The sequence below is a fragment of the Harmonia axyridis genome, chromosome 5 (genome assembly GCF_914767665.1).
Source record: "Harmonia axyridis chromosome 5, icHarAxyr1.1, whole genome shotgun sequence".
Taxonomy (NCBI): domain Eukaryota; kingdom Metazoa; phylum Arthropoda; class Insecta; order Coleoptera; family Coccinellidae; genus Harmonia; species Harmonia axyridis.
Genome location: NC_059505.1, coordinates 27,499,195 through 27,517,793, shown reverse-complemented (window position 1 = coordinate 27,517,793; position 18,599 = coordinate 27,499,195). Strand labels below are relative to the sequence as shown.

At 32.1% G+C, this 18,599-nt stretch overlaps 2 protein-coding genes across 4 annotated transcripts; one reads left to right on the top strand and one right to left on the bottom strand.

Annotated features, from left to right (window-relative positions):
* Nucleotides 1–1,886: 1,886 nt before the first annotated feature.
* On the bottom strand, nt 1,887–10,175 carry LOC123681160 (leukocyte surface antigen CD53-like). Its single transcript, XM_045619397.1, has 5 exons — nt 9,996–10,175; nt 7,178–7,366; nt 5,400–5,570; nt 3,064–3,297; nt 1,887–2,600 (listed from the first exon to the last, which is right to left on the bottom strand). Exons 1-5 carry the CDS (start codon nt 10,062–10,064, stop codon nt 2,544–2,546), a joined length of 720 nt encoding a protein of 239 aa, XP_045475353.1. The 5' UTR covers nt 10,065–10,175; the 3' UTR covers nt 1,887–2,543.
* Nucleotides 10,176–15,643: 5,468 nt separating this feature from the next.
* LOC123681159 lies at nt 15,644–16,786 on the top strand. 3 transcript variants are annotated; one of them, XM_045619394.1, is made up of 2 exons: nt 15,644–15,776; nt 16,119–16,786. In XM_045619394.1, the coding sequence occupies exons 1-2, from the start codon at nt 15,758–15,760 to the stop codon at nt 16,700–16,702; spliced, it is 603 nt and encodes a 200-aa protein (XP_045475350.1). In that variant the 5' UTR covers nt 15,644–15,757; the 3' UTR covers nt 16,703–16,786. The 3 variants fall into 3 exon arrangements, with proteins under 3 accessions (XP_045475350.1, XP_045475351.1, XP_045475352.1); XM_045619395.1 differs by having other exon boundaries at nt 15,686–15,776; nt 16,106–16,786; XM_045619396.1 differs by lacking the exon at nt 15,644–15,776 and adding an exon at nt 15,835–15,992.
* The last annotated feature ends 1,813 nt before the right edge of the window (nt 16,787–18,599 follow it).

The window sequence follows — 18,599 nt, the reverse complement described above, 5'->3', positions numbered from 1 at the left end:
CCTAATAATACTGAAACTTTCCCTTGTGAGCATATCCCTATAAGTGAAAATCATTATTTTGTTAGTTGCTCATTGCAAGTTCTTGTCACATCGTTACGAAGTGTATGTATATGTGTATATACAGTAGGGCAGTATGTTTTCAGGTGCCAGGTGGACATACACCTGCATTACCTGCAGTTTGGACTTTTCCATCAAATTTTTCGTTGATTTCTCCCTCTCTGCTTTGTTTTTAAAAATAAAGGCAGGCATTTCTGTGAATTCCAAATAACAATTAGTTATCTGATACCCCTAGACCTCTTATCCTCAGAATTATTGATTTCTACGGAATTTTACTATTATTTCAATATATCAAATTATATTATTGAATTTTGATTACGTTTAATCCTAGAAAATAATGGATTTTATTCTAGATGGTGATCGAAGAAAAACCCTTTCAATTTGCCCTACTTTTCGAATCATTCATCATAATGACAAATATTTTTTAATTCCCCACGAAATTCTCGATCTGTGTAAATGTGTAGTTTTCGAAAATCAAATAGAACACTTGTTCGTTAAGAGATATTCGCCCATTCCATAGATTTTAAAATCATAAAAAAACATTTCTCAAACAATTGACTTCAGTATAATCATGCATATAATTTTGCAATTATTCAAATTCTTACATCATAATATTGTAATTTTGCATAACTCAAAAAAGTAGGATATTCTTGAACAAAAATCGAAAAACTAAAGACCTATATTATTCGAATAGTTGGTAGAATTGTTAACTAGGGGTTCCGTAAATATGGCTGGTGATTTCAATTACTGAATCAAAAGACTTTTCTTGGTTTCAACTTCGAAAATGTTGTAGAATTGTTATTATGCGCTCTGAAAACCTAATATTTATTCTAATTTTCCTGGAAGGTGTCTATGTAACTGCAATCAATTGAAATATTATTAAGACCGAGTCAATCCAAAATAAGTTATTGTCATTAAAAATAATTTCAATTTTAAAATTGATAACTAGGTAGGTATTGGCAAAAATTATATTTACCACTCGAATATAAAACCTCTTTTTTAAGAGGGCAACAATTATCAGGCGTTCTAAAAAGAATTGCTTCATATTTGCTTCAGGTATAGGCTATTCGTATAAAGCACGATATTTCGGAACCGCTATATATCGTTGCTATACACACACAAACAACAAAAACACTGTTGCTATAACATAAAAATATTGATGGAAAACTCAAATGGACGAAACTAGCCAATCCTATTCGTTATGACACACCATAACATTAGTGTATTGTGATTGATTGTTACTACCACTTCCTACTTATTCCAGGAAGTCATTAACAGGTAGCTAATAATTGTCATTGAAAGAATATACTCTATCTATACAATATATACTATATAGTTAATTTTTCATATTATTTCATTAAGGGTGAAAAGACTTCAGTCGATGGCCAATGAAGAACAGTGATTATTTGGTATCATTATTATTATTATTTCATTAATATACCTATCACATTGAATTTATATCTCAATTAATTTCTTTCTTTTTTTTAGATATCCATAACATTTACTACCTATTATGATGTTATTTTTTCTCTTCTGCTTTTCCTGATTTAAAAGCATGTATCGGATTTTTGATAAATGAAAAGTTTCATTGCGTATCGTATCAAAGGGAATTTTCGGGAAATAATATGAATTGAGACTTTTTATTCAGATTTCTGGACTTATGAAGATTTCAGTTCGATGAATTCTTCTTCCAAATCAAATAAATCGAAAGGGAAAATCCAATCCACAAAATCACCAAATTATTATACAGATTATTCAATTTGAATAAAACTCGAAATGGTAATAACATTTATATTTTCTATGAACTTATACACATCATCATTATCATCAACAAATAGTAGATAGATTCATTTTTCATTCATTACAATATACATTAATATATTTACATCTACATAAAGCATCTTCTATAATTCAACAAGTAATAAATCTCATCAACAATAAATATACTTTTTTCAACTAAACTATGTTCAGATAGCTGGCAAATCAATAAAAATGAAATTTTCGAAAAATTTCTGTGTAATTATTCTAATATCAAAAAATGATTTCAGTACACATAGTTTCATAACAAAAAACTAACATTAAAATATCTCTTTCTATTCCATATTTTATGTTCGATAAAAATATCCACATATAATTAAATGTATGAAGCGTCCATCTAAGAGATAATTAAGTGACTGATGGAAAAAAGCATTGAAAGACATATTTGGAAGCCTACTGAACTATTACTACAAATAAGCTGTATAGAAATGTGTTTCTTTAACTTATTTATGATATTATCATATTTTTCTTCAATTTCAAGTATTCAAAATGTATGGTTTATATTTTAATCATTTCAATAATAATATATTTAAAATATAATTGATGGAATAATCATTTTTTTCGTTTTTCTTCAAACTGAATACCATTGATTTAAAATTTGTAGGTTGTAACAAAATAAATTTGGAAGTTCATTACGAAATATATAGGTACCTATTCCAAATGACTCATTATTCTCTATTCTTAATTGCAGATGCCAACCAGCAAGCGAGAAGTATTCCAATGACCTAAAAATAATAGAAAGTATTAGACAGTATACATCTCCATTCACCTTTCGTTTCTGAAGAATTTTTTGGATAAATATTTTAATTTCTTAACTGTTGGCAATACGCAGTATCAAGAGTAACATTTTCAGAAATTAAATATGATCATACCTTCAAATTGATATTCCGAATATTTCGAACCACAATTAATTAAAAAACTACCAATAAATAATATGAAAAAAATTTCCGAACAAAGTAGGTAGGTAGTTGTTAAATTCTACAGGAAATTATATTTATAAAAATATTATATAGGATGTTCCATTTGGAATGATAAAGTAATGTAACAATGCAATATTTGATCCATTTAAATTTTCAGAACAGTATTCTAACGGGTTCTTCAGAAACGCCTAATATTTCATGAATGATCCTGTGTATAGATTAATAGTAATAATTCGAATCAAGGATATTTCAGTTGAGTCATTATTACCTCAACAAATGCAATTCCAATTCCTACACCCATAAGAATGTTAGCTGACGATTCAGCTTTAATTTTCAGTTCTCCAAAACAGCCATTTGAATAAAGGATCTCATCTTTGGGTTGCGCATCTCTACAGTGAAAATCTTGAGGTGGAGGTGATCCTTCCCTGATTGCATGACAACAGCTCAAAGGTCTTGTTTTGTCTGGCCAATCTATGGGTCCTGTTACACCACAGCATTTCAACTGAAATATCAATATGCTCAATGAAAACATTAAAAATAAATTTCGTGTATCACTGTATCAGAAGCTTTCACGCTCTTGCTGAAATTCGTATTTATTTTATTATATTTCAAAATTACTCCATTATCCTAAAAATCAGGAAAAAGAAGCAAATAGAAGGAACTCAGTTATTTATGTACAAAGGTCATTTAGAAAATGTTTATACCCAGAGGAAGTCATCTTGCAAATCCTAAGGCCCGAGGGTTTTTAAATCGCGCGAGTGTATCAACATCTCTTAATACTCGAGGTGCATATAAAATTTTATGTCATACCTGTTAATTACATAACTCACAGGGCCCCCGCAACCGCGCGTGCACCGCACGCGGGCGCCACTCTAAAAGGGCGCCAAAACCTCTTATAGACCGCATGAAGAACCGAGGGACCAAAGGTTTTCGAAAAAGATTATTTCAAATTTTTTTAACAATTTTTTTTTCCAAACTTCTTTTTTGCAATTTATACAAGTTTCCGAACGTCGCAAACGGCATGAAATAGCCAGATATTGGTTTAAAAAAACGCATACTCGATGTTAATCCTAGGGCATTTTTTGCGCCATGTGCTGCACACAGCTTAAATTTAACTGAAAATGATGCTGCTAAGGTTTCAAATGAAACAGTGGACTCTTTTGATATTGTACAAGAACTTTATATATATTTCTCTTCATCCACAAGAAGATTGGAATGTTATAAAAAAGCATGATCCTCAGTTACATCTAAAACCCCTAAGTGACACTAGATGGTCAAGTAGAATTGATGTTAGAGTTTCATTTTATTCAAATATGTGATAGCCTTTTAGAAATAGCAGAAAATGATACTTTCAACATAGAAACTAGACATAAAGCAAGTTCTCTTTTATTAAATATTCAATCTTTTGAATTGATTTGATATTCAATCTTTCAAATTTATTTGTAGTATAATAATTTGGTATGATGCTTCATTCCAGATTAATATTTCAAGCAAAATGATGCAAAGTGTAGCAATTGACATTAAAGTGTTAAGTGTGCCAAAACTATTTGAAGAAGTTGATAATTTCAAAAATTATATAGATGATAATGTTTTCGAGGAAAAACTTGCTGCAGCTGGAAAACTAGTGGCTGCTCGTGAGAAAGAGCAATGTTTATGCCTTTATGAATAATTTATAGAAGAATAAATCTTAAGTTTTGAAACATCTATAGTTTCATAACAAAATTAAAACATAATGCGCTTTTAGTCGAATGCTAAAATGAAATAATGAAAAATTTAAAAAATGTATTATGTAACAACTGACAGCATAAGGTTCTTAAGGCAATGACAGTTGCTGATAGATTTTTAACCATTCTACACTAAATTCTCAACAAAACCTAAAAAAAAATTTGCCGAATACCCAGCAGCGCTTTTCTCCACCTCCCCCCTTTAAGGGGCGCCAAAATATGTTTGGCACGCGGGCGTTGATGACCCTTGCGGGGGCCCTGATAACTCAATTTCATTAAAGTAAACATATCTATCAGATATACTATCCTTGCTATGGAAAAACTTTCAAACTTCAAATGTAAACATGGAAGAAAATTCCAAAAATTCTGTGTTGTTAATTTCATGATAAAGATTTTTTTCAAATTAGTTTCTATGATTTTTTGCTTCGAAATTTATTGATCCATGCGTTGAAACAATTAGTACCCAATTTCATGATAAAATTGCCAATAGCTTTTATAGTTTCCGAAAAAACTATACCTTCTGAAAATAATTATCTGAAAGACTGGCTGAAGGTGTATCTGAAGAATTGAATTATTGTTTATTCTCTGATAAGATATTTAAGTACTCTCCCGTACTAGTGCGTCAGTTTATAGTAGTTAGTTAGGTACCTATAGGTAGAATTATATAATCCCCTTCTATAAAGATAAAGATTTTACCTACTATGAAAATTCTCGAAGAATTCAACAGTTAATCTACTTATCTGTGTTTATTGGCCAGTAATATAATAAAAAAAAAACTAGAGTATGGTTATCTACTAGTATTATATGGTAGGTTATTTAGTGAATGAAGTAATCCCAGAATGAATAGATCGTTTTACTAATGGCTTCTTGTACTACTTACCTTCTTTTGAATGTTATCCCAAGCAATTTTATCTGAAGTACTTTCGTTGTAAGAATGTAATGAATCTTTCATGATATTCTTCATTGCATTCTCAAAATCTCCCTTGTAGACTGCAGCAACAATGCCGATTGTTAATTCGGCTATCAGTATAACCAATAAACAGAGGGCAAACTAGAAATTTAAAATTCATCAGAAAATTAATTACTTTCATCCGTTTTAGTATAAAGGGTAGGCTTTTGAAAACGAAACAGATAAGATAACAGACGGAATAATTTTTTTTCGAAAAAATGCTAGGACACATCGATTTCCGATTCGAAGGGTACAACTTCTCAGATCAAATTCATATCCATATCGATTCAGCCCTTAGTGTTACAACCACAACCCTTAAATTTCGAAAAGGGAAGATGGGGTAAGTGATATTTCATTGGAAAGGTCTTTCTATACTGAGTTTAGCATATTGATTTCTTCTTCTTTTAATCCATTCGTCTTCGAGATATTCAAATTAAATTTTTGAATCAATCGAAATTTTTTTTTTTTTGTAGTTTTAATGATAATCCATAGCTGTCATCTAAATACTATTAATTTCTCCCATCAACAATAATATTTTTATTTTAGGAACAGTAAAAGAAAACATGTTTCGAGAATCTTCGATGAAAAAACAACATGTAGCATTATTGGCGAATGAATTAAATTATTAAATGATATGCTGAATGCAAAGACCTTTCAAATGACAATGACCTCATATTTCCTATTCAAAATTTAGGGGTTTGTATTTTAGCCCTAAGGGTTGTTGCCATATAGTTGTGGACTCTCGAATCAAAAATCGACGTGCCCGAGTATTTTTTCGAAATACATTAATTTCGTCCCTTATCTCGTCCGTTTCGTTATCAAAAGCCCACCCTCTATGATATATTGAAGGGGTTATATTTTTATTAAAATAATATGAAATGGGAGCTGACAAATTTGATTGAATAAATGAAATGGTAAATTGCACTTCTAATCATCGAGCCACTGCTGCGTTTCAGTTTCATTTTTCCTATCTGTTCTCTGTGTTCACACATATAGAGGGTGTTTGTAAAATGGAGGTACAAACGAAAATGACAGATTCCTCGGATCACTTTAAGAAAGAAAATCCCATGAACATGAGACGCAAACGCTTTGTTTTCAAAATACAAGGTGTTAAATTTGATTTTTTTTTCTTGCAGCACCTTTTCTTCCACTAGACATTCAACTGAAATTTGGTATAGATTTTCCAATTTCAAGTTTTCATCATGTGATATGCCAATTTTGAATGCAAATCTACATGGTGATATTCTTTCTGGAACAGTATGCCTGCTTCTTGCCACCAGAACTTGAAAAGAGACTTTGGCCCAGTACTACACTTTATGGTTTCTTGTAGTTTCATCGTATCGTATTTCGAGTGAAAAATTTCGAAAAATTCTCTATTAATTATCAGGAGAATCTAATCTATTATAAAGATCCAGTTAGTGATCTGTTATTATTGAATTAGTCATAAGTTTTGGTACTTATTTACCCAATATGTAGTAAAGATTAATGGTATGGGAAGCATAAAAAAGTAGGAATACAAGAAACACCCTGTATCTTGAAAACGAAGCCTTTGCAGGCCCATGTTTATAGACGTTTTTCCTAAAATTATTCAGGGAATCTCCCATTTTCCTTTGTATCTCCAATTTAGGAACATCCTGTATTTTGCTGGAAAATGAAACTGAAATAATAAATAAAATGATCGTTCGAAAAGGATCTCGTACTATACTTACCGCCATGAGCATAGAATAGGATTCCCTGATAGCTCCATAGCATCCTAGTGAAGCAACAAAAAAAACTATGCAACCAACAACTATCAAAACCACAGGTGGAGCTAAAAGTCTTCCCTCCAAGAAATGACTGAATTCACCCACATCTGATAAAACAACTGCACCAGCAATTATGAGCCCTACTCCTGATAGCTGAAAAAAATTAATCGAATGGAGAACATTTTCTATTTTGAGATTACAACTTCCCTCAATCGAATCGATCAGTGAATATAACTAATTTATTCAGGTGTATATCGATTTGTATGAACTTATCGAATGTTATTAACAAATATTAAGAACATTATGTCTATCACAATATGATATATGTATCTTATATACAGTGTGGTCCAATGAATACTTAACACCTCGATTTTCAGGCTTTGAAATGAAAATGTGGAAAATCACTCAGAACCGTCAATTTCTGATTCGAGGGGGAACAAATTTTCTGCTTTTCCCATCCCCGTAAAGGCAACCCCCTAACAAGGGTGAGTACAACCCCAAGATTTTGAATAGGGTTAAGGGGTGTTGCGATACCTCATTTTGAAGATCTTATCGAGTACTATCTGATCCAGCAATTTCGCTTCAAAATTTCCATCGATAACGAAATGACAGTTGAAACAGTGTAAAAGTACTTAATACTATATACTTTGAAATGTGTCGGATCGAATAATATTCTCGAGATAAATTCCACAATGCCTCTTTCACTTATTTCGCTTTTATTTCGTTATCGATGGATATTTTGAAACGAAATTTTAGGGTCAGATAGTACTCGATACTATCTTCAAAATTAGTTATTCCAGCACGCCTCATCCCTATTTAAAATCAAGGGGTTGTACTCACCTCCGTTAGGTGTTGCAATTACGGGGATGTGAAGAGCGGAAAAATTGTTTCCCCTCGAATCATATTTTCATTTTGAAGTCGCAAAATCGAGGTGTTAAGTTTTCGTTGGACCACCCTGTATTCATGATTATGTAAACGATTTTTCTCTGGGAACACAATGCCAAAAATGACAAAATATTAATAACCAACTGAAAGAAATTTGTTAACCGTTTACTCAATTTGTTCAGTTTTGGATATTGAAATTTTGTTTTTTGTTGGTTATTCATATTTTGTCATTTTTGGGATTTTTCAAGACAAAAGTCCTATATATCGTGAAGATCATCATATTGTAAAAGAAATACATATAGTCAATTTTTGATAATTATATTGAATTACTTTCTTCAAGTAGACTCATTTAACTTTTATAATTATAAAATGTATTCTATAGGTACCTACATAAAAAATCCTGCAAATATTACATTATGGTTTATACTCTGCTTTATAGCTCAAAATACCTCGACATGCCAAAATTAAATTGTTAATGAATATCTAGCGTGAGGTCCGAACCCAGGGTCGAATACAAATTTTGAAAATTCATAACTATCAGAGCTAAGAGAAAAATATTACATTCAGTATCATCGTATCAATACATATTTTTAATAATGTCATGATATCGTGAGATGAACCTGAAAACTGATTTTTTTTTTTTAGATTTTATTCCTTCCTTTTGCATTCGAATTCATGGATCAATGAGATATATCAAACGATTTTTGTACTATTTGGATGAAACTTATGAAAATCCTTGACCACAATGTACCTATCTATACCTTCCAGATCGAGAATGAACTATATATATATATATATGGGATGATTTATTAGTTCACCGACCAACTTTGACAATCAAACTGAAAAGAATAATTCGTGATACATAATCAGGAAATTGAAAATATGTGTCTCTATAATATCATGATACAAAATTCAATATTTCGTACCAGTTTAGGAGTTATGAATTTTCGCATTAAAAATTTCACAGGTAGATATTATTGGATTCATTCAATCAATACATGGAATGAATTATATTTTTTTTTCATTGCTTCATTCGAAATGACTCATTTAATATTGAAAAAAAAGGTCTCATGTCATTGTACCTATTTAAAAAATTCTTTTTCATTTCTTTCTCTTGTTATTATTGTTTTTGTTATTTTTTTACCAATTTATGGAGTCACTATGCGCGATGGCAGATTTGAAATATTTTCAGTTGTTTATTTTCAATAATGCATCCCCCGAAATTTTCACTTTTTACGTTTTGGAATTTGTAACACCCAAAAATCGAATCAAAGTGCGATTCAGAGCTTTTTTTCGAAAATTATTAGAGCTTTTTGCATAAAATTCAGTACAAAATCAATTGCCATACCGCATTAACCCCCACCTAGCTCCAAAATACTATCCATAATTTTTAAGTTAAAAATTTAAAAAAAATTAATTTCTCGAAAACTTGAAATTACATATTGAAAAATTTAAAAAAAATAAAAACTTGTATGTATTGCTATAATAAAATATTTCATCCACCGCAAAGTCCTAGCACTCATTATTTCGGAGTTATGAATTTTTTATAATAAATTTTTGATTTTTGATCATCTTAATCACATATTTGCCTGTAAAAAGAGCAGTGGATCCGAGGATATCAACCTAGTACCACAGAGATCCTGGGTTCGGTTCCGCCATAAATCCAACTTTTTTATCATTTTGTTAAACGCTCTTTTTAATGATTCAATTTTACGAGGAAATAATTAACCATATTGTATAAATTCTGTTGTGTTTTTTTAACATTTATTATAATAACTCTGTATTCGAGGAAATTTATGCCGAACGGTAGAATAAATTTCATTAAATTTTTCTTAAAATTAATATCTACATAAAAAATATAGGTTCGTTATACTATATTATTTTGAAGGAAACTCACCGCAAAAACTAAGTTGAACACGAACAAAATATATTTTATAATACTGAGCTCACAGGCCTTCATCTTCATGGAAATATGTTAGTCCTTCAAAGGTCACTTATGATTCTGAACTTTGTTCAGAGTTCATTTCTTAAAATTAGCGAGCAGAATTCGAAGAAACAGTATTCATTGGTCAACGTGTGGTGTTACAAACGATGGTCACCCTGGCAACGGAAGAGAACAATAAACTCCTGGGTTCCAGAGATTGTATCTTTCAACGAAATCGATGATTTTTCAGAATGTCCTGCTAGAAAGGGATTTCCATATCGTAAATGTCCTCATGTTATTGCGCATTTTGCGATTCTTAGTGGGCTGACAGCTGATTTAATTAATTTTATTAATGCCTTTGAAGAATGTTTGTTCTAGACTAATAACTGAAATACGTCTGTGAATAAAGGACGTATGAAGGACAAATTGAAAAATTTATGAAAGAAACCCCTTAGCTGCATAAGTACTGAATAAATTGCAGAAAAGCCTTGGCGTTAGAAGCTTTTTAGTGCTCGTCATTCATGCTCCTCTTGCTCCCTTGCAAACCTCGAAACTTCAAGAAAAATACAAGATGTGATGAGTCACTACTACTATAATTATCCAAATTTAACTATGGGTTGACAATTTTTTATCCTTGTCTTGATTATGTTGCGAGAATACAGAACGTACAGAACCCAATAGAAGAATAGAAATCCCAAGCGTAGGAAATCATGAGGATATCCCGACCATGCTTCCACGTCGACGGTTAAACCGAATATTCGCGGTTCCAAAGTCATGCTCGCTCAATATTTGGTGGGACCAGCTCGGTTTAGTGTATTATGAGTTCTTGAAACCGACTGAAACAATCACAGGTGATCGTTATCGAACGCAATTAATGCGTTTGTGCCGAGCATTGAAAGACAAACGGCCACAATACAACGAGAGACATGATGAAGTGATTTAACAGCATGACAATGCTCGACCCCATGTTGCGGAAATAGTCAAGATGAACTTGGAAACGTTGAAATGAGAAGTCCTACTCAACCCGCCGTATTCTCCAGACGTTGCCCCCTTGGACTATCACTTAATAAATGTATAATCAGTTTTTAACAATGAAGCCTCGAATTTCGGAAAAAACGGCGGAAGCAAAGTTGTACGCCTGTGTACGAGGAAATAATAATAATAATAATATAGGTATTTATTTACTTATCAGGGTTTTAACCATTCAGGTGGAAATTAACTCAAAAATTGAATAGTATATCGATTGTTTAATATGAAAACAGAAGAAGACAATTGGCAACTACAACACAAAATCTAATTTGGTATTTGAACCCTTTGAAAACCTTGTAATCACAGCGTTCTCGGCAACATCAATGTCCCTGTGAATGTTCAGGAGGACTAAACCAATTCCGATGCAAATCTCGGAAAAAACCAGATAGAGAAAATCCCAGAAAAATTTGCCCAAACAACAAAAAAGGGTTATAAAATCATCAAACATTCGAATGAGCCGATCGAGCCGAGTACCGAGAATTACTTCTACAATTTCAGTTTAGAAACACGAAACATATTATGCCTATTCTTTTTTCTATTCAAATCTCGGGAAAAACTTCAGATAGAAAAAATTCCGAAAAAAATTGCCCTTTCTAGTCTACCAATAACAGCAACAACAAGGGTAATAAAATCATAAAACATTCAAACGTGCCGACAGGATTGTAAACCTATTGCTACGAGCTATTCATTCATTTTTATGTTACCTTTATTTGTATTCTTATCTATTTTGAAGAAGCGAACTCGTTCAGATATGAATTCTTCGAAATAATTTGTTCATATTCATGCCGTTACACGTTTGTGTATCAATTAGATGATTTTTGTACACTTCGACGTAAAATATATGAATTTTTTAACTTACAACTAATATTGTTATTAATTCCATTTCGTACTTTCTCTACTTGAAACGCATATTAAGTGTTAGGTGGATCCATTTTTGGGGGTCTTGACCCCCTGACCCCCCTCCTGGGACCGCGCTTGAATAGAATAGGTGTAAAAGTAATAATAAATAAGTAAAAACTTGCGTGGCCTCAAATGAAGACAATTTCTTTCATACCGCCTATTTGAAGAAAAAGCTAATTTTTAGGCGCGATGTTCATGAAGTTGCCTTTAAACATGGACAAAAGTTTATGTTGCCTAGATTCAGTTCAGCCATGTTACAGCGCTTCTTCACTTATTAGAAAGATTATATTATTGCAGTGAAGGTACATATAATGTTTATTTATTTCCATGTGTAGTGCTCTCTGTGATCTCATTGAGAAAAATTTTGACGAAAAAGTTTTTGAGGGAACACATGATTTGTTTAAAATGAGTTCATTATTGTTATCATTGTTGTATAATGATTATTATTGTTGTTTCTATTTTTTTATATTTTCCTTAATTTCATTATTTGGGGGTTTAGTGATTCATTTAATGTTTTTTCAGTAATTATTATGATTTATAAGAGGCCCGGGCCCCCTCTAAAATTTGACATATCAAATTTTAATTAGAATGTTGATTCCTCAGAATGGAGTGCAAAATATACGAGACAAGATTCCATTTCACCATTTCCAACTTATCCTTTTAAAAAAATATAAAACGTTTTTTCATTTCATACCACTTTCCATTATATTATAATAGTTTTCATTTTTATATCAAACTAACAGATGTTGGGCGTGGGCGCATTCGAATTTAAAATAATGGTTCACCCGATTGTTTTACTCGATAATCTTAAAGAAAAAAGAAAACAAAATGTTCGAGTTTTTCATGAAGTCGAAACTGAGCAGAAGAACCTGCTCTAGAGGGGCGGAAAATAATGGAGGGCGGCATTGTCTACTTTTTCTAAAAAATCTGGATTTCTAGAAAAATGTATTGAATATTTTTTTTATTTTAACGAATTTCACACATAATTTTTTAAATCGAAATAACCACTGTTGGGAGTAGGCGCATTCAAATTTAAAATAATGGTTCATCCACATCATCCGGTTGTTTTATTTAATCATATTAAAGAAAACCAATGAAATGTTTTATGGAGTCGAAACTCAGCAAAAGAATCTTAAAACTGAATTCAATTCATACATTTCCTCATTTATTCATTAGAATTCAGTTGAGCACGTTTATTATTCATTACATTTTCCGTTTCCTGAATCATCTTATTCGATTTAAATTAGAATCCATAAAAAATACATTTTTTATTTATCAGGTGTGTGAATAAGTCTTTCCCGTTTTTTGTAAGAGATGGCGCCACCAATACTGTGCGAGTATTTAATGGTTACATATGTCATAATCAAAGCTTATTCATCTGTCAACAATTCCACACATTAGTTGAAATTTTTTCGCATCATAAATTTTTGAAATCGTGAAAATGTCGAAATTTGAGCCGAGTCGACGTCATTTGCGGGAAGTTTCACTTTATTGGTTCAATTTGAAGAAATCTGCTGCCGAGGCGCATCGGTTGCTTCAGGAAGCTTATGGAGAAGGTTGTGTCGATGATTCAAGTGTTCGCGGATGGTTTCGACGCTTCAAAAGTGGCGATTTCGACGTGGAAGACAAGGAGCGTTCCGGGCGGCCGCAAATCTTTGAAGATCAAGAATTGGCGACTTTGCTTGATGAAGATTCGTGTCAAACGCAAGAAGAACTTGCTGAAGCATTGGGAGTTGACCGAACAACCATTTCCAAGCGTTTGAAAGCCATGGGAATGATCCAAAAGCAAGGAAATTGGGTGCCGTACGAACTGAAGCTGAGAGACGTCGAACGGCGTTTTTTCACTTGCGAACAGCTGCTTCAGCGACATAAAAGAAAGGGTTTTCTGCATCGTATCGTGACTGGCGATGAAAAGTGGATCCGTTACGATAATCCGAAGCGAAGAAAATCACTACCCGGCCATGCATCATCATCGACGGCCAAGCCAAATATTCATGGCGCCAAGCTCATGCTCTGTATATGGTGGGACCAGCTAGGTGTGGTTTACTATGAGCTTCTGAAACCGAATGAAAGGATCACAGGCGAGGTCTATCGACGACAATTGATGCGTTTGAGCCGCGCATTGCGAGAAAAACGGCCACAATACTCCGACAGGCACGACAAAGTTATTTTGCAACATGACAATGCTCGCCCACATGTTGCACAGCCGGTGAAAACATACTTAGAAACGCTCAAATGGGAAGTCCTACCCCACCCGCCGTATAGTCCAGACATTGCTCCGTCTGATTACCATCTCTTCAGATCGATGACGCATGGCCTGGCTGACCAGCACTTCCATTCCTACGAGGAAGCCAAAAAATGGGTGGATGACCGGATAGAGGCCAAACCGGTCGAATTTTTTCGCAACGGGATTCGTATGTTGCCAGAAAGATGGGGAAAAGTTGTAGCTACCGATGGCCAATACTTTCAATAATTCATTTGTAACCATTTTTTCACAATAAAGGCTCAAAATTTAAAAAAAAACGGGAAAGACTTATTCACACACCTGATACTAAAATAAAACAGTGTGGCTAGTTACGGTCCTGATAGGTGCTCGCAACTATAGTTTTGATTTTCCAGAACTGCATTGTCTTTTTACTATAGAGCCTTATACTTTTAAATAATTAAGGACCATTTTTGAATAAATCGACAAAACGTCCAATGCTAAAATGGACATGGTGAATTTAAGTTCAAAAATACGATTTCATATGAAATTGAAAAAATTCCTGAGAAAAATTTCAGAGAAAATTCAAGAACCCAAGTTCGAAAGCGAATAATGGGGCTCAAATATATACATATCTTCTTAAATCGAAAAATTGAGAAATACGTAGTAATAAATGGTTTTTCTACAGTGCCCTTAGCTGCCAAAATATTTTTTTCTGGTAAATAACAAGACAAGTATAAGTTTAATATTCCAACAAAATTCGATGAATAGGTAGGTAGTATTGCCTATAATGAATTCACTCAGTATCGAGCCAGATAAATTACGCAATTAAGAAGGGTGGCGAAATTTTATCTTGCCGGGGCACCAAAATGTCCGGCGGAGGCTTTTCAAGTAGCAATCATACATTAGTACCCATACCCTGTCGATTATATTTTTCACGAAATAATAATTTTTCCTCTTTTGTAATGATACCGATGACGATTAATGCAAAAATCACAGATGGCAAATAAGGGGCGATTCTGAGAAAGCGGATAGATAAAGGAAAATAATAAACCTTGGACAAAGACGAGCTCGTAGTGCAATAAGTACCTACTCATCTTGAAATCAATAATAAACTCATGAACCGTAAAGACGTCCGATTTTTTACTGACGTGTCGATTTCAAAGGAAAGTAAAATGATTATTATTGGTTCATTTTATGGAGAAATTTTCGTTCTTCATCTTTGCGTGATTTCTGAAACTTCATATTTTGAAAATCTTATCGAGCGACAGAGTAGGCTCAAATCTAAAAAAGCGTTCTATGAGCATTTTTTCATTGAATGCATAATAATAATATATGTTTATTTCAATGAAAATGGTAAAGTATACCTTATTTATTTAATGTTGTGATATATTGTCCTTTCAAAAGGAGCTCCACTGTAAAGGATCTGTCCCAATCCGGTCCGTCGAAACTCGAAATTGATACGAACCACACATCCATGAATTAATTAATGTTATCATATTCTATGCTAAAAGCATAAAAACCTAACCTAAAAGAATTGGAATATGACAGGCGGTGGAGACGTTGATTTTAAAATTCAAAAACAAAACAAAAAATCTTCACTATGAAAGTTAAGCCAAAAGGTGAATATATTTTCGTTCCAAATTATTAATTAGGAACAATCCATACATTTACAAAGCTTTGTAATATAAATAATTTCACAGGAAAATAATATAGTTCGAACCATAAACAATTATGGGTAAATAGAACCAATGAGCATTGAAATCTACTTCAATACTCATCAATGATAGAACTTTTCTGTTTTGCTCGGGATTCATAAGAAAAATTTGCTCTTTTATGTGAGAATTACTAATTTTCAAACACTATTCCTTTGTCATGACTATACATTTGAGATAGCATATTGAGCTCATCAAAAAATTATTCAACAGAACAAATCTATGAATGACAATAGAATGAAATTTCAGAATCTCAAATGGAAATTGGTGATGCGTTGGATGCTCTTCATCTTTCTAATCCTCAAAAAAAGAAAAGAAGAAGGCTATCTGGTGTTCCAAAAAAATTTACACAGACTGCTGATGATTCTGATAAATCCGTAAACAATGATAAGTTGGATGCTTCCACATCAAATAGTGATGTATCAACCAATGATGAAATTAACAAAGAACAAGAACCTGTTGTTCGAAGACTGACAAGAAAGAAATCTACTCCTGTTAGATGGACCCCAGAAAACAATGTAACGAAAAAAAAAACTTTGGATACAAATAATTCAAAAGAAATTGAGAAGTATTATCTTAATACAAATACAGGAGCAACATCGACATCTTTGGAAACTATTTTTGAGGAAGGATCTCAACCTGAAAGTTCCAAAAAAACAATGGGAAATAGAAAATTCAGAAGATTTTTACAATTTGATAAGCTTACCAAAAGAAAGATAAAAAAACGGAAAGAAAATGTTTTGAAATTTGGTAATAAGAAGAAAAAGACAATCAAAGCCACACTCAATGAGTTACACAAAAGACTGTCATTGCTTGAGGGAGAAGACATTTGAGATTTTCATATGATATTATTTTGGCATCATAAATTCTGTGAATTTATTTCTCATAAATGAATATAGTTTTTTAATATAAGCCTAGATATTTCTAGAATATTATTTTCTAATTTGGTTCTAGTGAATCAAACTGTGAAAGCCACCAAACCTAATGCTGATTGGTATGGTAACAAAATGTTATAAAAAAAAAATTATTTCCAGATGTTTAATTCTTACCTTTGAAGATGTTCCAATGTGGATCTATTCCAGAAGGCAGAAATGATAATTAATATATTTTATATGAGAAAGGAAAAAGTATCCAGTTAGAAACATTAATTTATATAGTAAGTCTAACATATTGGATGAAAAGAAGTTTTTGTTTCTTAGAATTATTAGTAATGAAATTGCTTCAATACATTATTTCTAATATTGGGATTCGATTGAAGAAATTTTTTTTTATTTTTCTCAATATAAAATTTTACAAATCTTAAAATATATTAGTAAACATAATAAATTCCTAGTGGCTGTTTTCCAATGTTGAATCAAGGGGAGCCTGGAAGCGTAATACGCGCCCTGAGCATGACCAATAACCCCCCGAAGGAAAAAACTATCTCTCAAAATCAAAACGAATTTTTGACTACTAGATGTTGAAGTTCTCCTCCTGAGAAATTTTTTTGGATTGAACACTGGTGTTTTTCAACCCGGGGTTACGAAATGCGGTACCATCAAAAATTGTAGAAACGCATATTCTCGATTTCATGATTGTAGGTCATTAAGTTTTCAAAAAAACTTTCTTTTAATTTGTTGCTCCATTTTGAATTTATGAATCATATTCTTGATGGACTGCGGTGTAACTCAGATGTCTAGAAACCCTGGTGTTTCTACTTATACCTGTAAAGTGTAAAATTTTGAAACAAAACGGTGGATTTATCCCTGATTGATTTTGAAAGATCGCTATAGATTCAGATAGCGCATACGTCGTAAACTGTAAACACAACCATAGAATATATTATATTTCTATGACCACAGCCTACACAGGGTGTTTGAAGTTTAATATGAAATTCTGATCCTGATATCATATTATAAGTCTTGGCGACCCCGGCCAAAGAATATTTATGCTTTTGAGTTAGTTCAGTTCACTAGTTCCTTAAGTATCTTGTTAAATTTTTTGTTATCCTAAAGAGCGCCACCCTACAGGACTCTGGTAAGTTCTAGCATAGTATAAGGAATGGTTCAGTTCTTTCTTCGTCAATGGTTGAGCTTGGATTTAATAAAGTAGCTTATTTACTTTATAAAAAAAACTGCACAGCACTAAGAGTGGCTATTTGCTTAGTATGTATAGAAGAACTAAAATTCCATCTGTCTCTACCAACTCTTGAACTTTTCTTTATAAAATTTCTTTTATTTGATATTAAAACTGAATTTTCCAATTTTCAAGTTTTTTCCTTCATTTTTACCAAAAAAGATGTATTACTAGGAAACCTCTAATATTTCAAGCTCCTGAGCTATATGAAAAATCCATTGATATCTTCAATCCACAAACTACAACCCGAAAATATTCATTTCAATTTTAAATATAAGTTAATATAAAAATAAAACATGATTTTATTTATTTTCAACATAATTGAGATATTTCAATATAATTTGGTTGTTTAAGGTAAACTTTTCTTCAAATATTCATAAAAACATGGGCTGATTTTTCGGTCAGAAAATATTATTACAGTCGAATAATAAAATACATAACTCTAAGAATCGTAAAAGGTTGGGAAAAAATTATCGAAACCAACTGTCAAATGCTAAATATAGCTTTTGAGAAATTTCATTGGAACTTACGACATTAGGAAATTAATGTTGATAAAAACTTTACCTATTCTCACTCAATCTATAACAAAACAATATCAATCGAATATTCTTCAAA